Source organism: Silene latifolia, chromosome Y, assembly GCF_048544455.1.
Source record: "Silene latifolia isolate original U9 population chromosome Y, ASM4854445v1, whole genome shotgun sequence".
Taxonomy (NCBI): domain Eukaryota; kingdom Viridiplantae; phylum Streptophyta; class Magnoliopsida; order Caryophyllales; family Caryophyllaceae; genus Silene; species Silene latifolia.
This window is the reverse complement of record NC_133538.1, coordinates 144,410,050-144,430,903: the sequence shown is the minus strand read 5'-3', so window position 1 is coordinate 144,430,903 and position 20,854 is coordinate 144,410,050. Positions and strand designations below refer to the sequence as shown.

General features: G+C 37.1%; 1 protein-coding gene across 1 annotated transcript; it reads right to left on the bottom strand.

Annotated features, from left to right (window-relative positions):
• Positions 1-413: 413 nt before the first annotated feature.
• On the bottom strand, positions 414-3,031 carry LOC141629114 (uncharacterized). The gene is made up of 5 exons (XM_074442170.1): positions 2,458-3,031; positions 2,224-2,264; positions 1,090-2,155; positions 580-965; positions 414-482 (listed from the first exon to the last, which is right to left on the bottom strand). The coding sequence occupies exons 1-5, from the start codon at positions 3,029-3,031 to the stop codon at positions 414-416; spliced, it is 2,136 nt and encodes a 711-aa protein (XP_074298271.1).
• Positions 3,032-20,854: the final 17,823 nt, after the last annotated feature.

Here is a 20,854-nt window from a genome sequence, read left to right as displayed (position 1 = left end):
AAATGGAGCATCCTTTTTCATGAGATGGCTAAACGGCTGGCAACGCCCGGCTAAGTTAGAGATGAACCTTCGGATGTATGCCAAACGTCCTTGCAATCCGCGCAAGTCTTTCAATGTCTTTGGTTCCGGCATTTCGTTGATAGCTTTGATTTTTGTTTGGTCAATTTCAATGCCTCTATGCCTGACCACAAAACCTAAGAACTTCCCAGATGTGACTCCAAATGCGCACTTGAGTGGATTCATCTTGAGTTGACATTTTCTAAGTCTTTCAAAGACGGTTCGAGGGTCTTTGATATGGTCTTCTCTTTTCTTTGATTTGACAACCACGTCATCAACATAACACTCTATTGTTTTATGCAGCAAGTCATCAAAGATCTTTTGCATTGCGCGTTGGTACGTAGCGCCAGCATTCTTCAATCCAAACGGCATGACTGTGTAGCAGAAAATTCCTTTTGGGGTTCGAAAACCTGTTGCTTCCTTATCTTCAGGTGCCATATGTATTTGATTGTAACCAGCAGTACAATCCATGAATGAGAGGGCTTCATGACAAGTGGTTGCGTCAATCATCAACTCTGTAACTGGCAAAGGGAAGTCATCCTTCGGGCATGCATCATTAAGGTCTCTAAAGTCGACACATATGCGCAGTTGTCCATTCTTCTTTCTGACTGGGACAATGTTTGCTATCCAGGTAGAATATTTGACTTCTCGAATGAAACCTGCTTCAATGATTTTATTGACTTCCTTTTCAATTTCAGGTACAAGCTCCGGCCTGAAACGACGTTGAGGTTGCTTTTTGGGACTGGTGCCTTTCTTGATTGCTAGACGATGAACTGCAATTTTTGGACTGAGTCCAGGCATCTCCTTATAGCTCCAAGCGAAGACATCCTTGTACTTGACAAACAACTTGTAGTACTCCTCTTCTTCTTCCTTAGTCAGCAGAGCACTGACATAAATGGGCCGAGGATCTTCAATAGTTCCCAAGTTGAGTTCGTTGAGTTCATCTACAGTCGATTGCCCCCGTCTTCAAGTGTTTCAGGGGCCTCGTCCGCCTCAACTTCTTCGTTCTCGTCAGGTATAGTTTTGTATCACAGGGACGTGAAGATGAAGACACAAGCTCTTCGGCATAGTTTTGCTGACCAGTAAGAACTAGTACGCGCCTCCTTGCTTTGAGTGGCTCATGTTGGATGATATCCACTACTTGAATACGCTTCATGCGAGATGGTATTGCGCTTCTCAAGTCATCGCTTACTCTTACTTCTTCTTCACTTTGTGTTGGAGAAGTTGAGAGAGGACGACCCTTACTACTATTCTTCTTGGGAGCCCCTAGTCGACTGAAGACTATTTTTGATGGACCGCCCAAGCGTTCATGTATTGCGCCCTTCTTGTTTATGCACAACGAAGGTGTTGACACTTTGACTTTACTTTCTCCTTGATTGCCAAGCCTAGCAAATACAGAAATGTGTTTGGTTGAAGCACTTTGTCTCCCTAACCTTGTGAATATAGAAGGGCGACACTTCTCTGCAGGTGGACTTATTCGATCGAAGACTGAAGATGGATGCATCTTTTGCTCTCCTTCATTTTCTTCGACCTCTTCTACTGTGATGTGATGAGAAGATGCAGTAGCCCCTTTTCTACGAGCACCAATCTTCACAGGCGTAAGAGACTCATATCCGAGCCCGACCCTGGTCACCATGAAGCTCCCATCTTGCTTGAACACTTCATGTTGTGCTTTGTTAAGACCGTACGTCTCAACTTCCATAACTTTGCCGAGAGGAGTCGGATTTGTAAAGTCATATCCAGCCTTCGCAAGTAGCTTGTAAGCATTGGAATCAAATATCCCTTTGTTTTCCTCACTTGATGATTGACTGGATGAACAGACGAAACCATTCGGAGGAGGTCTCACAATTTTCGTTTGAGATGAACTTGGTAGAGGTGTAACGACTTTGGCCACCCATTCCTGCTTATACACCAGACTTGACTTTTTATCCTTAGGCTCTATCTTTGGTGTTAGACACTCTGCAAAAGGACTCTCCCCATCTTTGCGGCGAGACTTCGGGATGTAGCGTAGTACTGGTGGTGTAGTTTCCTGCGTCGTCTCTTGCTTCTTGGGTGATGCAACAGGAGTAGTTGTTTTGCTGGTCTTGTCTACCTCTTTCTTAACATCATTTTATTTAGCAGGACTTGCAGCTTCATCTTCTTTGATGATGTTCTTTTCCCGCTTACCTCCTTTTCCTGTTGAAGAGATGGTGGTTGGCATGAACTCACTGGAAGTACCATTCTCTTCAAAGAATTTTGCATCAGCGAAGAAAGAGTCGACCATAGAGAAAGGGTTGGCGTCTCCGTCTATTTTCCTTTCGCCACCACGATAATATTTCAAGCATTGATGGAGGGTTGAGGCGACAACTCCATTCTCGTGCTTCCAAGGTCGTCCCAGCAATAGTTTGAATGATGTCTTGCCATCCATGACATGGAACAATGTGTCGGAAGAAAGATCACCCATGGTAAGGTTTACACGGATCATGCCAACCACACGCTCCCCATTCAAGTTGAAACCATGAATCATTGTTCGACTACTGGAGAGTTCATCCATCGTGATCCCTAATTCGTTCATAGTGGCTTTTGGCATGAGATTGACTCCTGAGCCTTCATCTATTAAGATGCGCTTGACCTTTTGCCCCCGGATGTACCCGGACACATAAAGTGGCCTGTTGTGAGGTTTGGATCCAAGAAGTAAATCCTCATCTGAAAAACTCAAGGCTGCGTTGCAGGAGACACATCCAGTTGATTGCTCAAGAGGCTTAATTTTTTCTTTCATCTTGCCCACATACAACTCAGGCTTCTCAAGTCCTTGAATTATCAGCTGACGAATCTCTTTAGGTAGATGAAAGATTTGCTTCCATCCCATGTTTGTAGGAAGGGCGTCAAGAGCAGCCACTGTTTCGTTCTCCTTTTCATAATGCAACTGTTGTGGCAATACCGCATCATCTGGGCGTCCTTCCTCTATCTTCTTTTTATCATCACCACCTTCCATAGCTGAGACGGTGCACACGGTAACCTTGTTTAAGAAGTCTTGTGGGAAGAAGGCTTTTAAGGTGACGGGACTTGGTGGTTCTTTCTCAAGTATATCGATAGGCAAGACATGTGGTTTGACCACTGTTTTGGACTTTCTCTTTCCCTTCGTCTTGCGAGGTTTCGTCTTCTTTGATTGTTTTCTTCGACGATGAACAGGTTGCGCTATCTGCCTTATTTGTTTCTTTGACTTCTTGCGCGTGACCAAAGTCTAACCTTCATCGTCATCTTCATGCTTCTTTTCCTCATTCTTATCCGGAAGAGGTAGTCTTTCTTCCAATGGCATTGGAGGTAGTGACGACAATGACCCTTGGATCCGTAATGCCATAGGATCAAAACTCCCGAACGGCAACATATAGACACACTGTCTTTGTCGTATAATTGGCTCGTCAGGTTGCTCCAATACTACAGTAGTTTGATTTGTGGTTACTGTGTCATCCAAGTCAAGAATGGTCTTTCCTTCCTTGGAGAGCTGCATGATCTTCTCCTTGAGTGATATACCCTTTTCAATAAGGTGACTCACCAGCCTGTGATAACGACAATAGTTGGGTTCGTTTGTCTTGTTTGCTTGCTCAGGGCGCTTGGACTCTGGCAATTGTATAACCTTCTTCTCTAAGAGGTCATCGAGCATTCCAGACAAGTCAGAATCTGGGAATGGGTATTTCTTAGCCTGCAACTCTTTCAATGTAGGCTTGTCTCGTTGGTAGTTGTAAGAGAATGACTCTTTCTTCTTTTCATACTTAGGCTTTGACGATATTTTCACAGGTGCACTGCTGGTTTCGACGACCATTGTTTCCTTTGTTGACGATTTGGAGTTCTTATCAGTTTTCTTGAACTCCTTCTTTTCACTTGGCACCTCAGAAGAACTTGGTCGAGCACTACCATGTTCTTTGATTGTGATCTCCATGTCATGAGTGCGGGTAGCCAGATCTTGGAATCTCTTTGGCATGATCCCTTTCAGGATGTAAAGAATGTCCCATTTCATCCCGTTGACGCACATTTCAACTGCTGACGCTTCACTTAAGCGATCCTTGCATTCCAGACTCAGCGCACGCCACCTGTTGATGTAATCGACGACAGGCTCATCTTGCCATTGAGTTGTCTTTGTTAATTCGCTCATGCTGACGACACGTCTGGTGCTGTAGAATCTATTGACGAATTCATCTTCTATGTGACCCCAGCTGTCAATTGACTCAGAGTCCAGATCTGTGTAACCAGTCAAACGCGATCCCTTTGAGCGAACGAACGAACTGTTTCACCAAACGATCACCTTCTGTTCCAGCATTTTTGCATGTCTCGACGAAGTGGGCGATGTGTTGCTTTGGGTTCCCCTTCCCGTCGAACTGTTGAAATTTTGGAGGCTGATAGCCAGATGGCATGCGCAGACTGTCAATCCTCTTAGTGTAAGGCTTGATGTAGCGTCCACTACTTGTCGACCTATCATCCAACTGACACTTGATCGTCTTGGCTATTAACTCCTGCAGCTTCTCTTCATTGAAGTTGCTGATCTCATTCTTTGGCTTTTCCCTATCCCGCCAACTTCTCTATCGCGATCAGCATCCCTATCGGTGTCACCATGCTCGCTCTCGGCCTTCCTGTCATGGAGCGCCACCACCTCTTTTTGGAGCTCATCAATTTTCTTGTTCTTTTCTTCATTCTCCTTCATCATCTTTTCAAGGAGATCATTCATTTTCTACATTCGATCCTCAAGAGTATCGCCACTTATCACCATGACTGAAGCAACGTTAGGAGTTGAGGTTTCTTTCTTCTTTGGCGATGCTTTGGGTTTGCAAGGATAAGCCTTCTTGTCAGCCTTAACACTTCTAGTCTCCTCGCGTGAAGGAGAAGAGGCGGCCATGAGCGTTGTAGCAGCAGCAGCTATGGAGGCGACAGAGAACTTGCGCGGCCTAGTTGGGACGTGTGCAGAGCGTAGACTGGCAGCAGCAGCATTGACATCAGCCTTCTTCGCCATTCCTCTTGTGGAGATGCCAACTGACTGCGTAGCAAGGGAGGTAGCAGCAATGGGGATACTCTGCAGGATATCTGCGTAGGTCTTCTTGGATGGACTGGAGGAGGTGCTTTGCTTGGTAGACATCTTCTTTTTTTGGTAGACTTGAAAAAACAGCAGTAGAGATGAGAGGTAAAGATTTTCACGTCGGGTTCACCAAAATTTGTAACAGCAAATTTTGTATTGCGATAAGTGTACGGGGTACATGTGAGGGGTGCGCGTGTAGACAAATTTAATTGTTCTACACGCGATGTAGATTTGATTTCTTGAGAGGGTCGCGATGACTTGAATCTCTCTTGAAGGTTTGAATTTGTGATTGAATCTTCAACGCATGCGGCACGATTTGATGTGCTTGTTGACTGCTTGCAATGATTTTGACAGAGAGGATTTGTAGGAATTTTGTACCTTGTTCTCTCTAGTTCCTTTGCAATTATGAATTTTCAACCCTTTGAATGAATGAGGAGAGCTCTATTTATAGAGTTTCAAATCTCCTTGTTGGACTTTGGTGGTCACAGACCCATTTGTGGGTTTATTAGCAACCTGGGCCCAAGTTTGATTCTTTCTGAGTTTAGTGATCTGAATAACTCCTTTTGTAATCCGAATCGACCCACATTTCATTTAATCGGGACAAATTAATTATATTAAGTTAAAATTTGGTATTAACTCAAAATAATTAATTTATTTTATTTATTCGGCACTTAATAAATTTTCCGTGCCTACGTTTACAAGGTTATTTTTTTTGTTAGGGCATGTGCATGTACATAAGCACTATATAAATGTGGCCACATTTTCGATTATCATTTTGTAAAGTAAATTGGTATTACCGTTTTTTCTTACTATAAAGAACGGAGCATTTCTATAACACTATATGAAGAAATGAACAATGGTCATTGAGGCATCGTCAAAAATTAGGCAACACTTTTAACATACTACGTAATAAATTGGTGTAGTTCTATCACTACCTATGTTATTTTTTGCCCCAGCAAATGAAAGAGATAACTAGCTAGATGGAGCAATTTAAGAGTATTTATGTTCGTAGATGAAGGGTTATTGTAAACCCAAAGGACATATATCAAAAATACAAGCTAAGGTATTAAGTTTTAGTGGAGTTGAGAAAAATAATTCATTCCTCTTTATGATTAGCAACAACTTACAAATAAAGAGGATGACCATCATTAATTATTTGATCCATATATCCACGAACTTGCTGGATTAGATAATTAATAACTTTAGGAGGCTTAAAACACTAGAGTAGAATATGATAGTTTGTAAATATGAGAATGGATTGACTAATTAATAAGCCTATAAGGCACTACTTTGTTAGTTTGTTCACAACAACGAAGTGTAAATGATTTTGATACTCCGTACTATATTAAATTAATTGTATTTTTACTTGAAAATAATTTATAAAATTTCAAATATTGTTACTTAACATTTTTCTGTCGACCGGAGTATAAATCAATATTTTTTTATGTTTTTGCATTAGTAAACTATTGATTAGAACAAATTAAATAAAGTATATGCTATGAGCTCTTAACAAATTATAGAATTTTTCTTATCAGTTTTCCAAAACTTCTACTTTTTTACATTATTTTGAGAAATTTTGTTTAAAATTCAACAAGACATGTTTCAATTAATATTAATTTCAAAATAGGAGTAAATTTAAAAAAAAAAAAAAACAACTTTTGACAAGTAGGAAATACCCTTAGGGCCTTCATGATTGATATTTGCTAAACTATTTTTACTATTTGGAAAAACGTTTTAAATATGAGATTTCAATTACTTTCTTTTAATAAAAGATAAGGATTATAAACGATTTTTATATTATAGGTTAATAGACTAATTAATTAGTCTATAAATATGATGGTATTACGAGTTTTCAACCTATAAAATAAATTTTAGTGCCTTAACAACAAAATATAAAAGCAGACCGTGCAAAGCACGAAATTCTACCTAGTTTATTTATTAATGTTGTAATAAATAAGGCGAGATTTTTAGAATCCTAGCTTAGAAGTTAGAATTTCAGCATTTATTTTGTACTATTTAGCATACTACTATTTATTGAATAAATAGTTTATTTAGTTAAAAAACTTTTAACCATCCCTTATTTATTCTTTCGAATTCCAAACACCAACGCATATGTCCTTCTTTTTGCACATATAGAATTTTAAAATAATTTTTGGGTTGTGTCCTTGTAAATGATTGTCTACGTATTCACCGTTAAGATGAAATCAAACCCATAACGTAGTCCGAAATAAAATTGTGCAAAGGAATACATGTTCGAAGCAAGACCTTAAGATGAACGTAGGTAATAAGCAAGGTGCTTTACTTACTCCTAAAATGCAAGTAAGATATTTTGACGATATTGAGGATGATATAAATTGTTAAAACGCAGGACCAAGGCAACACAAAATTCGAGGTGGCCGAGGGACTCTTTGGGACGTGTCACAGGAGTGGCATGTGGCTCACGCGTGGCGCGTATGACCTAGTCTAAGGGTAGTATTTCTTAAGTTGGTCTAGGTTAGTCGGGTTTGAAAACTCATTCCCATCTAAGTCTGTTATTCCAACCGCGCCCCCTGATAGGATGGTCTTGACTAAATAAGGTCCAACCCAATTAGGCTTAAACTTTCCCCTTGGGTCGACTGGTAAAAGGGCTCGAACTTATTTAAGGCACTACGCTAAATAATAGGATCAACAATGGTTAGGTAAGGTGATATACCGTTGTAATACAAAACACGGAACCGTTATTACATCGACCGTTGTTATTATGTGACAACGGTTTTTAAAAAGGCGGAACCGTTATAAAATGTAAATAACCGGTTCAAATAACCGTAATACAATATTAAGAACTGTTCAAAAACCGTTGTCTATAATATTGAAATCGTGGTAGTTTTAGTTGGAATGCTCTACGGAAACCTCTGACAACGGTTTTATTGAAACAAAACCATTGTAAAATATTAAATACGACAACGGTTTATGCTTATTAAACCGTTTTAAATGTCATGAATTTCACAACGGTTTTATTTCGTTATACTATATTTTTGACCGTAGCATTATCGATGAATATGTCAGTGGGTTTATATTTAAATGCGATCATTCTCAATATATTTATTGACTACGGTTTTATTTTTAACCGTAATCGAATTTATAAATATTTTTTTAAAAAATTGTTTTAGCAGGTTCCACCAACTGCTGAAATGCTAATTTTTGCAGTAGCAGGTTCCGCTGAAATGCTACTTCAAAGTAGCATTTCAGCAGCTGCACATTGCAAAAATTCAATCCTGCATCATAAGAATATTACACAGATTGATCAATTCAACCCAGCATCAAAAAATATAAACAGGGTGACCAAAACTAAATACACATGGCACTATATACACACATACATAATGAGCGGACTATTGACCATCCGTTAATAAAAGAAAATAAGTGGCCTACTTATTTCTCATGTCGTCGATGTCTTCCTTCGAGTAGGTTGGGTCTTTGTTGTTGATTGAAAGTGGGAACTACAAATCAAAATATACTTAATCAAAATAGACATAATAAGTGGAATATTAAATAGAATTAAACTCAAGTTATGCTTGAAATAGTTATTAAAACACATTAACCAATGACTCTATGCCGGTATATTTTCGGGTGATAATCTCCTACATGGACCGACAACAGTAAAAGGCGCATTGTTTGTCGTCTGGTTGTAGAGGGGACTATTATATAAATCACATACAAATAAGCTAAATTAGATCAAACTCTCGCTTAAACATATATTAAATGATAGGAGTAATTATTAGGAGTACACTTACTTTTATCCGGAGAATAATTGAACATAATGCTCCAATTGCTCGAAAGACACTAATTCGCTTAAACATATGTTAAACGATAGGAGTAAACATTGCTCGAAACACACTAATGATCCAATTGCTCAAAACACACTTTACAAATTCCTCAGAGGGACTATGTCCGCAAGACTCAATCCACTACAATATGCTTTTTCTCATATTGATTGCCACTAGCAGCCAATGCTTGCTATGAAATATTGAAAATTGAACTGTTAGTTCATATACATGCATGTAAGCGTGTTAATAAATGAATAGAATTGTGATTCATTATAATAAAGTACTATACATATCGATTCTCATTGTATGGGGCAAGCCATAGGCTTTTGGGCGTCGTCAACCGTTGAGCAATTTTATCGATGTGATTTTCGTATGTATCTCCATGCACCTTTAGAGTGAACACATCAGGTTTCAAGAATCCGTAGTCGTGAGAAACGTAGTTCCCCTCAACGATGTGTGTAAACAGGTACCTATTACGTCAAATGGAACGAAGAGTGTTATATTCATTGATGATTTAAATTAAGATCACTATTCATAAAACCTAATGACATGTTTTATTAATGAACTTACTTCATCCAAATTAAAATGTGCATATCATCTAACTCGTCAAGGTCGAGAAACTGACACAGTGATTCCCCATCCATCATAACAATTGTACCTTCGCCCACAACATTCTCTTGAATCTGAATAATGAGTACATCCCCGGTAGATGCCTTCCTTTCTGCCAGCTAGTGCAAAGCTCCGAGCTTTGGAGTATTCAATTTTTTCTTATAATCATCGCTCTGATATTTAGCTTTAAGAGGAGCAGTAGGCTTGGGTGCAGCAAAATTAGATGGCTTATAGTATAATAAGTCGTCTGCTTTAAGTTTGATCTACAATTTAGAAAAAAAAAAATATATATACATTACATGAGATGTCATATATAATTTAAATAACAAAAAAAAACTCACAATCTATTTTTCAAATTATTACTACCTCTTGAATTTGGGTGGAGAGGCAGTCGAATCAGTGACTTTGGGTGTTGACGTAGTAGTCCTAATTTCAGTCGTAATGGCTCCGTGTAACTCCTGCAATTGTAAAAATTAAAATACTTACTATATGTTAGATAAGGTTACCCTAATAAATTTAAAGGCATTCATTATATAAAATGTGTTAGCTTTTGCATAACTACCCCGGAGATGTTAACATTAATGAATGCTTCAGGCCATTGCACAATAGAACCCATCACATCTTGCAACTTTCCTCCAATTCTAACGAAGTGCAATGCCATGAACCTCAACTTCTAGAATCTGGTCGTAATAGAACGCGGCTCCCCTAGCAACAATAATTTTGCCGGATGGTACTATAGGGGCATTGTAGTAAAGAACACAAGGCTTCTTGCAAACGCCCTTCACATTTTTAATTAATTAGTATATATACATGCACTACTTTAATTAATAAATTTAATTAATTAGTATATATACAACAATTATAAACTAATCGTAGTAGCTAATACCTCGTCAAAAGACGGATTTGGAGATGAGAAGAACGTGTCATCATCAACTACCTCCACCTCCTCTCTCACGGCCTTCATTGGTCCCTCTTCAACTACCCGATTGTAACACCCAGATTTATTTAGGAGCCTTTAGCAAGACATTCCCAGATAAATAATGGTGTTACCAACTCAGTTGCCTGTGGTAGTAAGTATAAAAGACAAACAATTACCAAAGTACTTTAAGAAGATATAAATAAAGTGCCTCAAATGGTTTTATTACAAAAGTTCCAACAAGCTAAATAAATAATACAAAATACGTTTAAAACAACTGCAGCGGAAAATAAACTAAATAGTGTATGAATAATTTAAAGTGATCTCTAGACACTGACGAAGATCAACGTCCCAAGCTCCCGCCAAGCATCCAGCACTTCACACAAGCTAACCTGAAATAAATCTGCTCCCCAATATTTGGTTCATCACAGGTGTTCACGAATACACAGTCAACCACGAGATTGAGTAGGATAACTAAACAACAATAATAATACGATAACCTGCAATAAAATATACTCAATAAACTCAAGCCCAGACTGTCATACACACGGCTCAACCGTGTGCCATATCACACGCCACAACCGAACCCACAACACAACCGTCACAATGCGAATACTGCTCAGGTCCATGCCCAAACCCCAACACCACCGTGCCTCGCCGACCAAAACCGCGCAGTTCCATGGCTCTTCCATATCCCCGTGCCTGGTCGACCAAATAATCTCAGTTGCAATGCCAATCCTCTTTCAAAATACCAACCAACAACAGAGAACCAACCAATAATGAAAATAACATGATTATAAGTTGCTTAAGAGAATAATTATAACAATATGCTCACGATGATATAATTATCACAAGACAACGCAGTTCATCTCATGGCAACAATACATTAACAATCCATCTCATAAACAATCCATCAAATTACCAATTAGACATAGTTGAGTAGTTAACCTACCTTTAGCAATTCATCACAAATAAACAAGTAAATTTAGAAAGCTTCTTCCACAAATCCACCACCTAATCAATCAATTAAATTATACTTCCTTCATTCAACTCCACTCTACCACTTTGGTTTTTGTACACTATTCACAAATAAGCATTCAATTGCAATTTTCTCTCAATACATAAGTGAAAATATATTCATGTGAGATCTTGTTTGATTCGTCTTTACGAATACATTAAAAATATCTAACATTTATAATTTTTGCAAGTACGTAGCTAACTATATTTACAGTGTAAAACACGCGTTGGCAAACGTGAAAAAGCAAAGTGGTAGAGTGGAGTTGAATGGAGGAAGTATATGATTATAAACTAATCTTATTAATGAATTTAAGATCTAAACTACCCAAAATAATCCCGCAACACTGTCATAAACGCATCCCCCATACACGGTTGACCCGATGGTGGTCAAACCCGTCGTTCAACGGCTCCCCTCCATGATCACGGTCCAGTCAACGGTCACGGTCAAGGTGCGGGTCAAGGTCAAACGTAAATAATTGACGTGAGGCGATAAAAAAAATTACCACAATTAATTAGCGCGAGATGAAAAGTCCGTCTTAAGGTTGTCTCAAAAAATTGCTCTTCCTCACAATTATATGTTTTGAGTTTTTGTTGTGGAATAAATATGATGGTGAGGCATTAGTTAGGTATTTATATAAATTGGTAGGTGAATGTGGAAGGTTCTAGGAAGTTGCATATATTATTAAACTAATGAAAATATCTAAGTAACATAGATAACACCCAAACCACATACCACCTCCCTTCACCCACGGTCCAACCCGTTACCCCACACACGGTCCAACACGGTCAAACCGTGTATCTTGCACCCGTTTTCTAATTTTGTTTTCTTTTCTTCTACGACAACAATGATTATTTATTCACATCTTATAAATTATAAATTATATTAATTAAAAAAAATGCGGAGTATTACAGTCTTCCCTTCTTAAAAAGAATTTCGTCCCAAGTTCACCATACCTCATTGCCCAAACTAATCTATTAAATGATATATGACACACACTTTAGTTAAATTACTATTAGTTGAGACCAACATTAAATGTGGTGTTATATTCTACCCCCGTAAAAGAAAAGGTTACGTCCTCGTAACGAACATACCTTAAGCAAATAAATGAGGATACTTCTCTTTTATCTCAGCTTCAGCTTCCCAAGTAGCTTCCTCTACATTATTTTAGACCATAGAACTTTCACCAATGCAATCTCACTATTTTTAGTCTTCCTCACTTTTCTGTCTAAAATCTCCTTAGCCACCTCCACATAAGATAAATTCTCATCTAGATCAACTGTCTCAGCTGCTAACACATGATTAGGATCACTCACATACTTTCTCAGCTGTGAAACATGAAAAACATTATGAACTCTTGCCAAGGCTGGTGGGAGTGCAAGACGATATTCCACTTCACCAACATTATCTAAAATCTCATAAGGCCCAATGTACTTCTGACTCAGCTTTCCTCTCTTGCTAAAGTACATCACTCCCTTCATTGGTGACACTTTCAACAATACTTTGTCTCCCACAGCAAACTCAATCTCACATCTCTTCAAATCTGCACAACTCTTCAGTCGATCTTGTGCAGCTCCCATCTTCTGTCTGATCACATGTACTTGCTCAACCATCGGCTGGGTCAAATCCGGCCCCAGTGTCACGACATCAGTGACATCGTCCCAGCAAACTGGACACCTACACTTCCTTCCATAAAAAGATTCAAAAGGTGCCATACCTATACAAGCATGATAACTGTTAATATAAGAAAACTCTATCAAATCCAACATCTCCTCCCAAGATCCTCCTAACTCTAGAACACGCGCCCTCAACATGTCTTCTAAACTCTGAATTGTCCTCTCAGTCTGCTTGTCTGTCGCTGGATGAAATGCAATGCTTATCTTCAAAGTTGTACCCATACACTCTTGCAACTATTGCCGAAACTTAGAAATAAACCTTGAGTCACGATTAGAAACAATATCTTTTGGAATCCCATGCAACTTCATAATATTTCTCACATAAGCTTTAGCCAACTCAGCCTTACTCCAAGTATATTTCATAGGAATAAAGTGTGTCGTCTTAGTCAGACGATCTACTATCACCCAAATCATATTATTTCCCTTCTGAGTACGAGGCAAACCAACAATAAAATCCATAGAAATGCTCTCCCACTTCCACTCAGGCACATCTAAAGACTGTACTTTACACTGTATTCTCTTATGCTCACCTTTCACCCTCTGACAAGTTAGGCATCTTGAAACAAATTCAACAACCTCCTTCTTCATCCCAGGCCACCAGAACGTTTTCTTCAAATCTTTATATAATTTATCTCCTCTAGGATGCACAGAATATGGCGTAGAATGTGCTTCAATCAAAATCTTTCTTTTCAAGTCCTCATCATCAGGTATACACTATCTCCCATCGAACTTCAACTCGTCATCCTCCCCCAAAATAAACCGTGACGTCACGCCTCCCTCCACAGCTGTGCGCCACCTCTCGGTCCTCGGGTCCACCTTTTCCTTCTCTCTAATCTCAGTATACAACTCTGGTTCAATAGTTAAATCCCCAACTGAATCCCCTTTTCTTCTCTAACTCGTCTTGCAAATTGCCACGCGACATAGCTGAACATAAAGTATGAATACACTTCCTACTTAAAGCATCTACCACCACATTAGCCTTCCCTTCATGGTAAACTATCTCCATATCATAATCTCCAATTAACTCTATCCATCTACTCCGCCTCATATTAAGCTCTTTTTTGAGTATAAATATAATAAGACTCTTATGATCAGAAAATACCTTAAAAGTAGCTCCATATCAATAATGCCTCCACAATTTAAGAACAAACACGACCGCCCCTAACTCCAGATCGTGCGTCGGATAATTTTATTCATATGATTTCAACTGTCTCGAAGCATAAGTTATCACTTTCTTTCTTTGCATTAGCACACATCCTAACCCATTCTTAGAAGCATCAGTATATACCTTAACATTCTCACTCCCTTTAGGTAAAGCTAAGATAGGAGCTATGGTCAAGCGCTCCTTCAAGGTTAGAAAAGCTGTCTCACAACTCTCATCCCACATAAACCTGTTCTCCTTACTCATCAAAGCAGTCAAAGGCTTAGCTATCTTAGAGAAATCTTTCACAAATCTCATGTAGTAACCAGCTAACCCCAGAAAACTTCTCACGTCTGCCATGTTTTTCGGCCTTTCCCAGCTAGACACCGCCTCAATCTTACCTGGATCAACTGACACTCCCTCCTTTGACACCACATACCCCAAAAATGCTACTTTATCCAACCAAAACTCATACTTACTCAATTTAGCATATAAATTATTCTCTCTGAAGGTCTACAACATAATTCTCAAATGCTTCTCATGCTCCTCTTTATTCTTAGAATACACCAATACATCATCAATAAAGACGACAACAAACTGATCAAGGTAAGGGTTAAACACTCTATTCATAAAATCTATAAATACTGCAGGTGCATTAGTCAAACTAAAAGGCATAACCACAAATTCATAATGTCCATACCTCATCCTAAATACAGTCTTAGGAATATCCTCCTCCTTAATTCTCAACTGATGGAAACCCGACCTCAAGTCGATCTTAGAGAAAACTCCAGCGCCACTCAGCTGATCAAATAAATCATCAATTCGAGGCAAAGGGTACCTATTCTAAATCGTCACATTATTCAACTCCCTGTAATCTATACACAATCTCATGCTCCCATCTTTTTTCTTAACAAATAGAACTGGTGCGCCCCAAGGTAATACACTTGGCCTCACATAACCCTTATCTAACAACTCCTCCAACTGCTTCTTCAACTCCTCCAACTCCGTAGGTCCCATTCTTTAAGGTGCTTTAGAAATACCTCTCGTCCCAGGTTTCAATTCAATATTAAAATCTACATCTCTCTTTGGTGGCAAACCTGGAATCTCCTCAAGAAACTTATCCTAAAACTCACTCACCATAGAAATATCTCTTGCGCCCTTCCCTTCCTCACGTAGGTCCCTCACATGACACAAGATCAACTCTTCTCCCTTCTTCAAACACTATTTCATGGTAATTGTTGATATAAGTCTCACGTTTGGTTTCACTACAAATCCCCTATAAGACACTCTTACTCCCTTTGGTCCCTTCAAGGATACTTTCTTTTGATGATAGTAAATAAAGGCTCTATTTTTACACAACTAATCCATCCCCAAAATAATCTAAAACCCACCCAAAGGAAATTCTATTAAGTCCATGGAAAATAAAACCTCCCCGATAAGAATATTTACATTTTTATATACTTTGGTACAAGATATTGAATCCCCAAAAGGTTATACATTTTTATATACTTTGGTCTATGTTCGAGGTTGGGCCAAAGGCAGTGGTTATACGCTCTGGGTCCCGAGTGTCATTCGGTGTACAATTATTGCACTGAGAGTTTGGCCAGGTCTTCGACATATAGGCAATGGTTATGCACTATACATACTACCGTGGAGGCAGTGGTTATACATTTCGCACCGATAGAGGCAGTGGTTATACGCTCTTGCAAGTTATAGGCAGTGGTTATACGCTCTAACGGGTGTTCGCTCTATTCGCTATACTTTGACTTGGAGAGCATATAGTTACTCCCGACTGATGTCGACCCCCCATTCTCAGGATGTTCAGATTCTTGCTGACTGGTTGATGTTTGCTTGAGGAATGTGCAAAGCGAGCCTAATAATCTATTTAGAAATTTGTTTTTATGTTCAAAGAACCCTTTAATAATGTATTTTGGTTTTGGATTTTAGTAGCGAACCGGATTGGTCATGTGTTTCCGCCAACTTGACCCTTTTACCATTGTTATACTCTGATTTCATTTATGTTTTATAATCCGGGTTGTTACAATATGCATTTGGTTATCAGTTATTGTGATTAAGGCCCAGGCTGGTTTTATAAATTTGGACTTATCTCTGGTGTCCTCAGATTTATTCTGGTTTAAGGCCCAGGCTGGTTCTGCAGACTTGTCTGTGGTATCCTCAGGTTTATCTTGGTTGACTCAACTTCGAGTTGAGGGTTTCCCCGTGCCAGAGATCGGCGGGATGAATGGATGTTTCGGTGATAAGCGCAGCTGCATTGCATTTTGCATATCATGCATATTTATTGTTTCATCTTATAATTGTTGTTTATTTATCCTACTCGACCTTTTGGTTGACGTGTGTTTGTTGTGTTAAAATAAAATGATGCCTGCTTTTATTGATGGTGTTCAGTGGTGAACCAATTAATATCTCCGGTTAATTAAGAAGCAGATTAAATAATAGGTACTTGAGGGGTTGCGTGAGGACTTGGACGACATTACCTAGTAGTCTAGATCACTTAGTTTCGAACAATTACTATTTCTGTTATTCAATCATTTTATTTAATTTCGCTGCCAGATGTATTTAATAACTTTTATGTTATTCAGTTTGGATAAGTTGTAATAAGACTATTATTCATTTAAATTATTTAAAGTACTTTGGTTTCGTCAAATTTCGTAATCAATGCCTTAGGAAATTTAGATAGTAACAGTCCCTTTTATCTAGGAATGCCTAGTTAAGGCTCTTGATAAATGAGAGTGTTACAAAGTGGTACCAGGGCCGACGTTCCTCTGGCCTAAGCCAATGAACAATAATGAAGTTAGGCTGTGTCTAAATTAAATGAACCCCAGGTAGAAACTTTTGAGAGCCCCTATGAGTGCGTCTAAGAAGGCGCCCTTAATTCGTACCATGGCCGTCTCAGTTTTGAACCGGTTACCACGGGAAAGATTGAAAGAGTGGGGTAGTTAAAATAGAGGTGTCTTTATTCTTTAACGGTCAAAATTTATAATTTTAAGATAGAAATTTCAATCTTAGGGCCGGATGCCTAGGCCCATGTTATATGAATAATTGTGGTGTTGAAATTTTCGTGATTGGATTATCAGATGAATTATCTTGTAAATTTATTTATTGATTGAATTTATATATGAGTAGGGTTATATTTCTATAGTTAGTTGATTGTTTGAAATGTGTGGATGAGCATGTTATGTGAACTAGAATTTTCATATCTAGTGATATGCGGAACGTGTTGCCCTAAGCCGATATATGATTTTATGATTACAAGTATACTTTAAATTACTCTTGAATAACAAATGTTAAGTAGCGTTGTTGTGACATGTTTATAATTTATCTAAGGTGATAGGATATGAAGATAGGTGATAGTAGTGGGAAAATTGAGCAGGGATGATACATGAAAGTATGTGATTATGTGTACTATTTTATATTAAGATGTATTGATGGGAATGTGGTTACTAGCATACAATTATAGTAAGCATAGTAGGGTAACATGTGAATGGTGTTAATTGTAGGATGATAATAGGTAATAAGTTAAAGCAAATGTCGAGGTTACATGGAAATTGTCTGAACTTGGAATTTCATCATATGTCTAAGAAATATGTAAATTGTATTAATATTTGTAAACAATAAATGATGAATATGATATGTTATATAATTTAAAAGATTAGTATAAGCATGTGGGTTATTGAATAAGTGTAATTGAACTAGTGAATTCTTGTGTCTATATGATAAAGTTATTAAAATTCTGCGAGACTTAAATTTCTTCCTAGTTATCTTTTGCATCCTCTGATTAAGAATCACTTGATTGTGTACTGACATTCTAAATTGATGACCATGTTTGAATAACTATATGTCTGATTTCAGTATATACGAATTAAACTAAGTTCTAAATATAACATTGACAAAAGAGTCTTTGTAAAATTTAAAATGAAGGTTAAAATGCGTAATTTACGTTGTTAATAATGTTTTGTGTAATAAGTACTTGTCCGTACGTTACAATGTCAATAATATGTTTTATTAAGGTATTGTCACGGGATGTATACTGTGGGTTTCAAATGTCTCCAAATAATGATGTTAGTATAAAGATCAATGACTAATAAATTGAAGGAGTCAAATGAATAAGATGAATTTGTAATGATACAAAGGAGAGCTAAGAACTAGACTTCCGTATTATTTGAAGAAATTGTAATGGAATTAGTTTACCTTAAGTGTATTTGATATGTTGGAATGTATTAGGGAGTAATAGTTATGATTAACATGAGGTCATGTAGGGAATGTGTGGAAATTGTGAAGAATGTGAACTTGTTTGGTTTCTCAGCTTTTTACCCTCGTTTGTATTTGCTGCTGTTCTAGATGTGTACTTAATGTCTGTGGATGAAATTTTTATGTGTGATAGCCCTATGTGTTAGATGTAATTTGCCTTTGGTTTCATGCTTAGACGATTTACGGTTTAATAGAAATAAATGGTTTAGTGGACAATAGTCAAAATGTTACTATGCAGTCATAAATTTGACCCACAGTTTTGTAAATTTGTCATTTAATATGTGCGTATAATTTATGGATTATTCCAACTTCATTGCTTAAAGGACTCATAGACGTTTTTTAAATGATAAGTCACGTTAAAACTTATTGTCTTGATATTTAATGGTTATTTTTACAAAATAACTCAGATTCACAACGATATGCTGATAAAATTCTGTTAAGCCCAATTGAGTTTTAAAAATCTTCATAAAATGATTATTTGAGATATGGACTTGATTATTATTCTCATACCTTGCTAACTCTATGTATTTTCTAAAAAGTATAAAAACTCAAGAAATATTTAAGCGGTTATTTATTGGTGATTTTGAAAGTTACAGCATGTTTTCTAACATTGTAAATGTCTGATTTAACGACAAGATTTTAACAAAAGTTGTATTACCGTTACACCGACTCTGCTATTATACTTTAACAGTGTGCTTTTATGATGTTAATAATAGGATCACATATATTATGTTCACTGATATGCGGTAGAAAAATGAAAATTATATTTGGTAATTCTATCGACATGATGTTATATAATATGTGCTTATGTAGACAACATGAATCTTAAGTAGATAAAGATGGAATTAACTGTGCAGGTTTAATTGATTACGTATGTGATAAAGTTATGTCATTTGAAATAAGTCATCATATTGTTACTATTGTTGTTTCCTTCTGTGATATTATTATATGTTATGATTGTTGACAGGGAAGTTGGCGTCTAAACCTCGACATTTGAATGTTATATTTTATTTACTGTCTCTACATGAACCATACATGTTAGGATTTTTTTTTTTTGGAACTAAGAATAAAACATCTTTACTAGCATAAACCTATAATAAGTATATATAGTTAAATAGTATGATATATTAGTATGCGACCACATTAGCTTGGTTAGTGTATGTTGTGTAATCTCTATGTTTTAAAGATTTATTGATCTAGCCACACATAACTTGTTGTTGTCTAATATGAGTTTCTAGAGAATAGTAAAATATGGAACTAGTTGATTATGTGTTGGTGGTACAGTCGGCGTAATACCTATAATATATGATAATATGAATTTAATTATTGGCTTATGAGATCTTATGATTAGAATGTTGGGGTAACATGTGTCATATCACAAGTGACAAGATTCTTAATGAATAAGTTAATAATAGAATTGTTGTAAACCGTAACAGTGTAATAGGATATGCAATTAATACTGTTATTATTGTTTCACGTGATGTGTTTATCTTTCTCAAAGTTAATTAGAAGCTGAATCATGATTTCTGGTAATGGATGTATGTAGCTGTATTAATAAGTTAGCATACCAATTGCAGAATTTAGTTTTGTACGTATAACTGGCAGTTTAACTACAAGTTTAGTTTATAAATTGTATTATGGTTTATGTTAATATGAGTAATTTGTTTTTACTAATTGTGTTAAATGAACGATTGTGCTATGTTTTATTATAGTCTTTGAGCTCGAATATTTTGACTTAGGTAGTATTGAAATAATACGGTGTAGTGTCTTCATTAGTGACCACGGTTACGGGGCCGTAACCTTAATTTTAGGGGGGTAGGATTGTAAAATATCGATAGTTGTGGCATTTTAACATTTTGATAATAGAGAAGTCTTTGTTGAGTTATAATTGTTGTCTTAATGTTCTTAGTTTAGGATATCTATATTTGTCTTTATCTGTTTTATTTGAAGTAGTTGTCCTTTCTTGTGTAATTTCAAGTGTGGATGAACTTCGGGACGAAGTTCTTTTTAAGGAGGGAAGATTGTCATACCCCTTATTTTAAGGCTTGGTCAATAGTTAGTCAACGGTGAAAATGTGAAATGTGTTTATAAATTATATTTATTAAATTATGAGATTAGATTGTGAGACGAGACTAATTAATAAAATTTAAAATGAGTCGAGAATAGCTTATGATATGCGTGTAAATGAGTATAAACAAGGGAGTGTTTTCTTGTAAGGTAGTATATAATATTAAGGTATATAATAATATAATAATATGACATAAAATATATAAGCAATTTCCTAGAAGTTTCCTAAGACTACCTTTACTACTATATAT

Bases quoted from the DNA above. Each gene is read 5' to 3' on its own strand.
- LOC141629114 (XM_074442170.1), bottom strand. From the start codon at position 3,031: ATGGAAGGTGGTGATGATAAAAAGAAGATAGAGGAAGGACGCCCAGAT. The intron at 2,265-2,457 runs GCAAGACATCAT...TGGTACTTCCAG, and splicing joins ATTGTTCCATGTCATGGATG to TGAGTTCATGCCAACCACCA. The intron at 2,156-2,223 runs GTAAGCGGGAAA...AATGATGTTAAG, and splicing joins CTCTTCAACAGGAAAAGGAG to AAAGAGGTAGACAAGACCAG.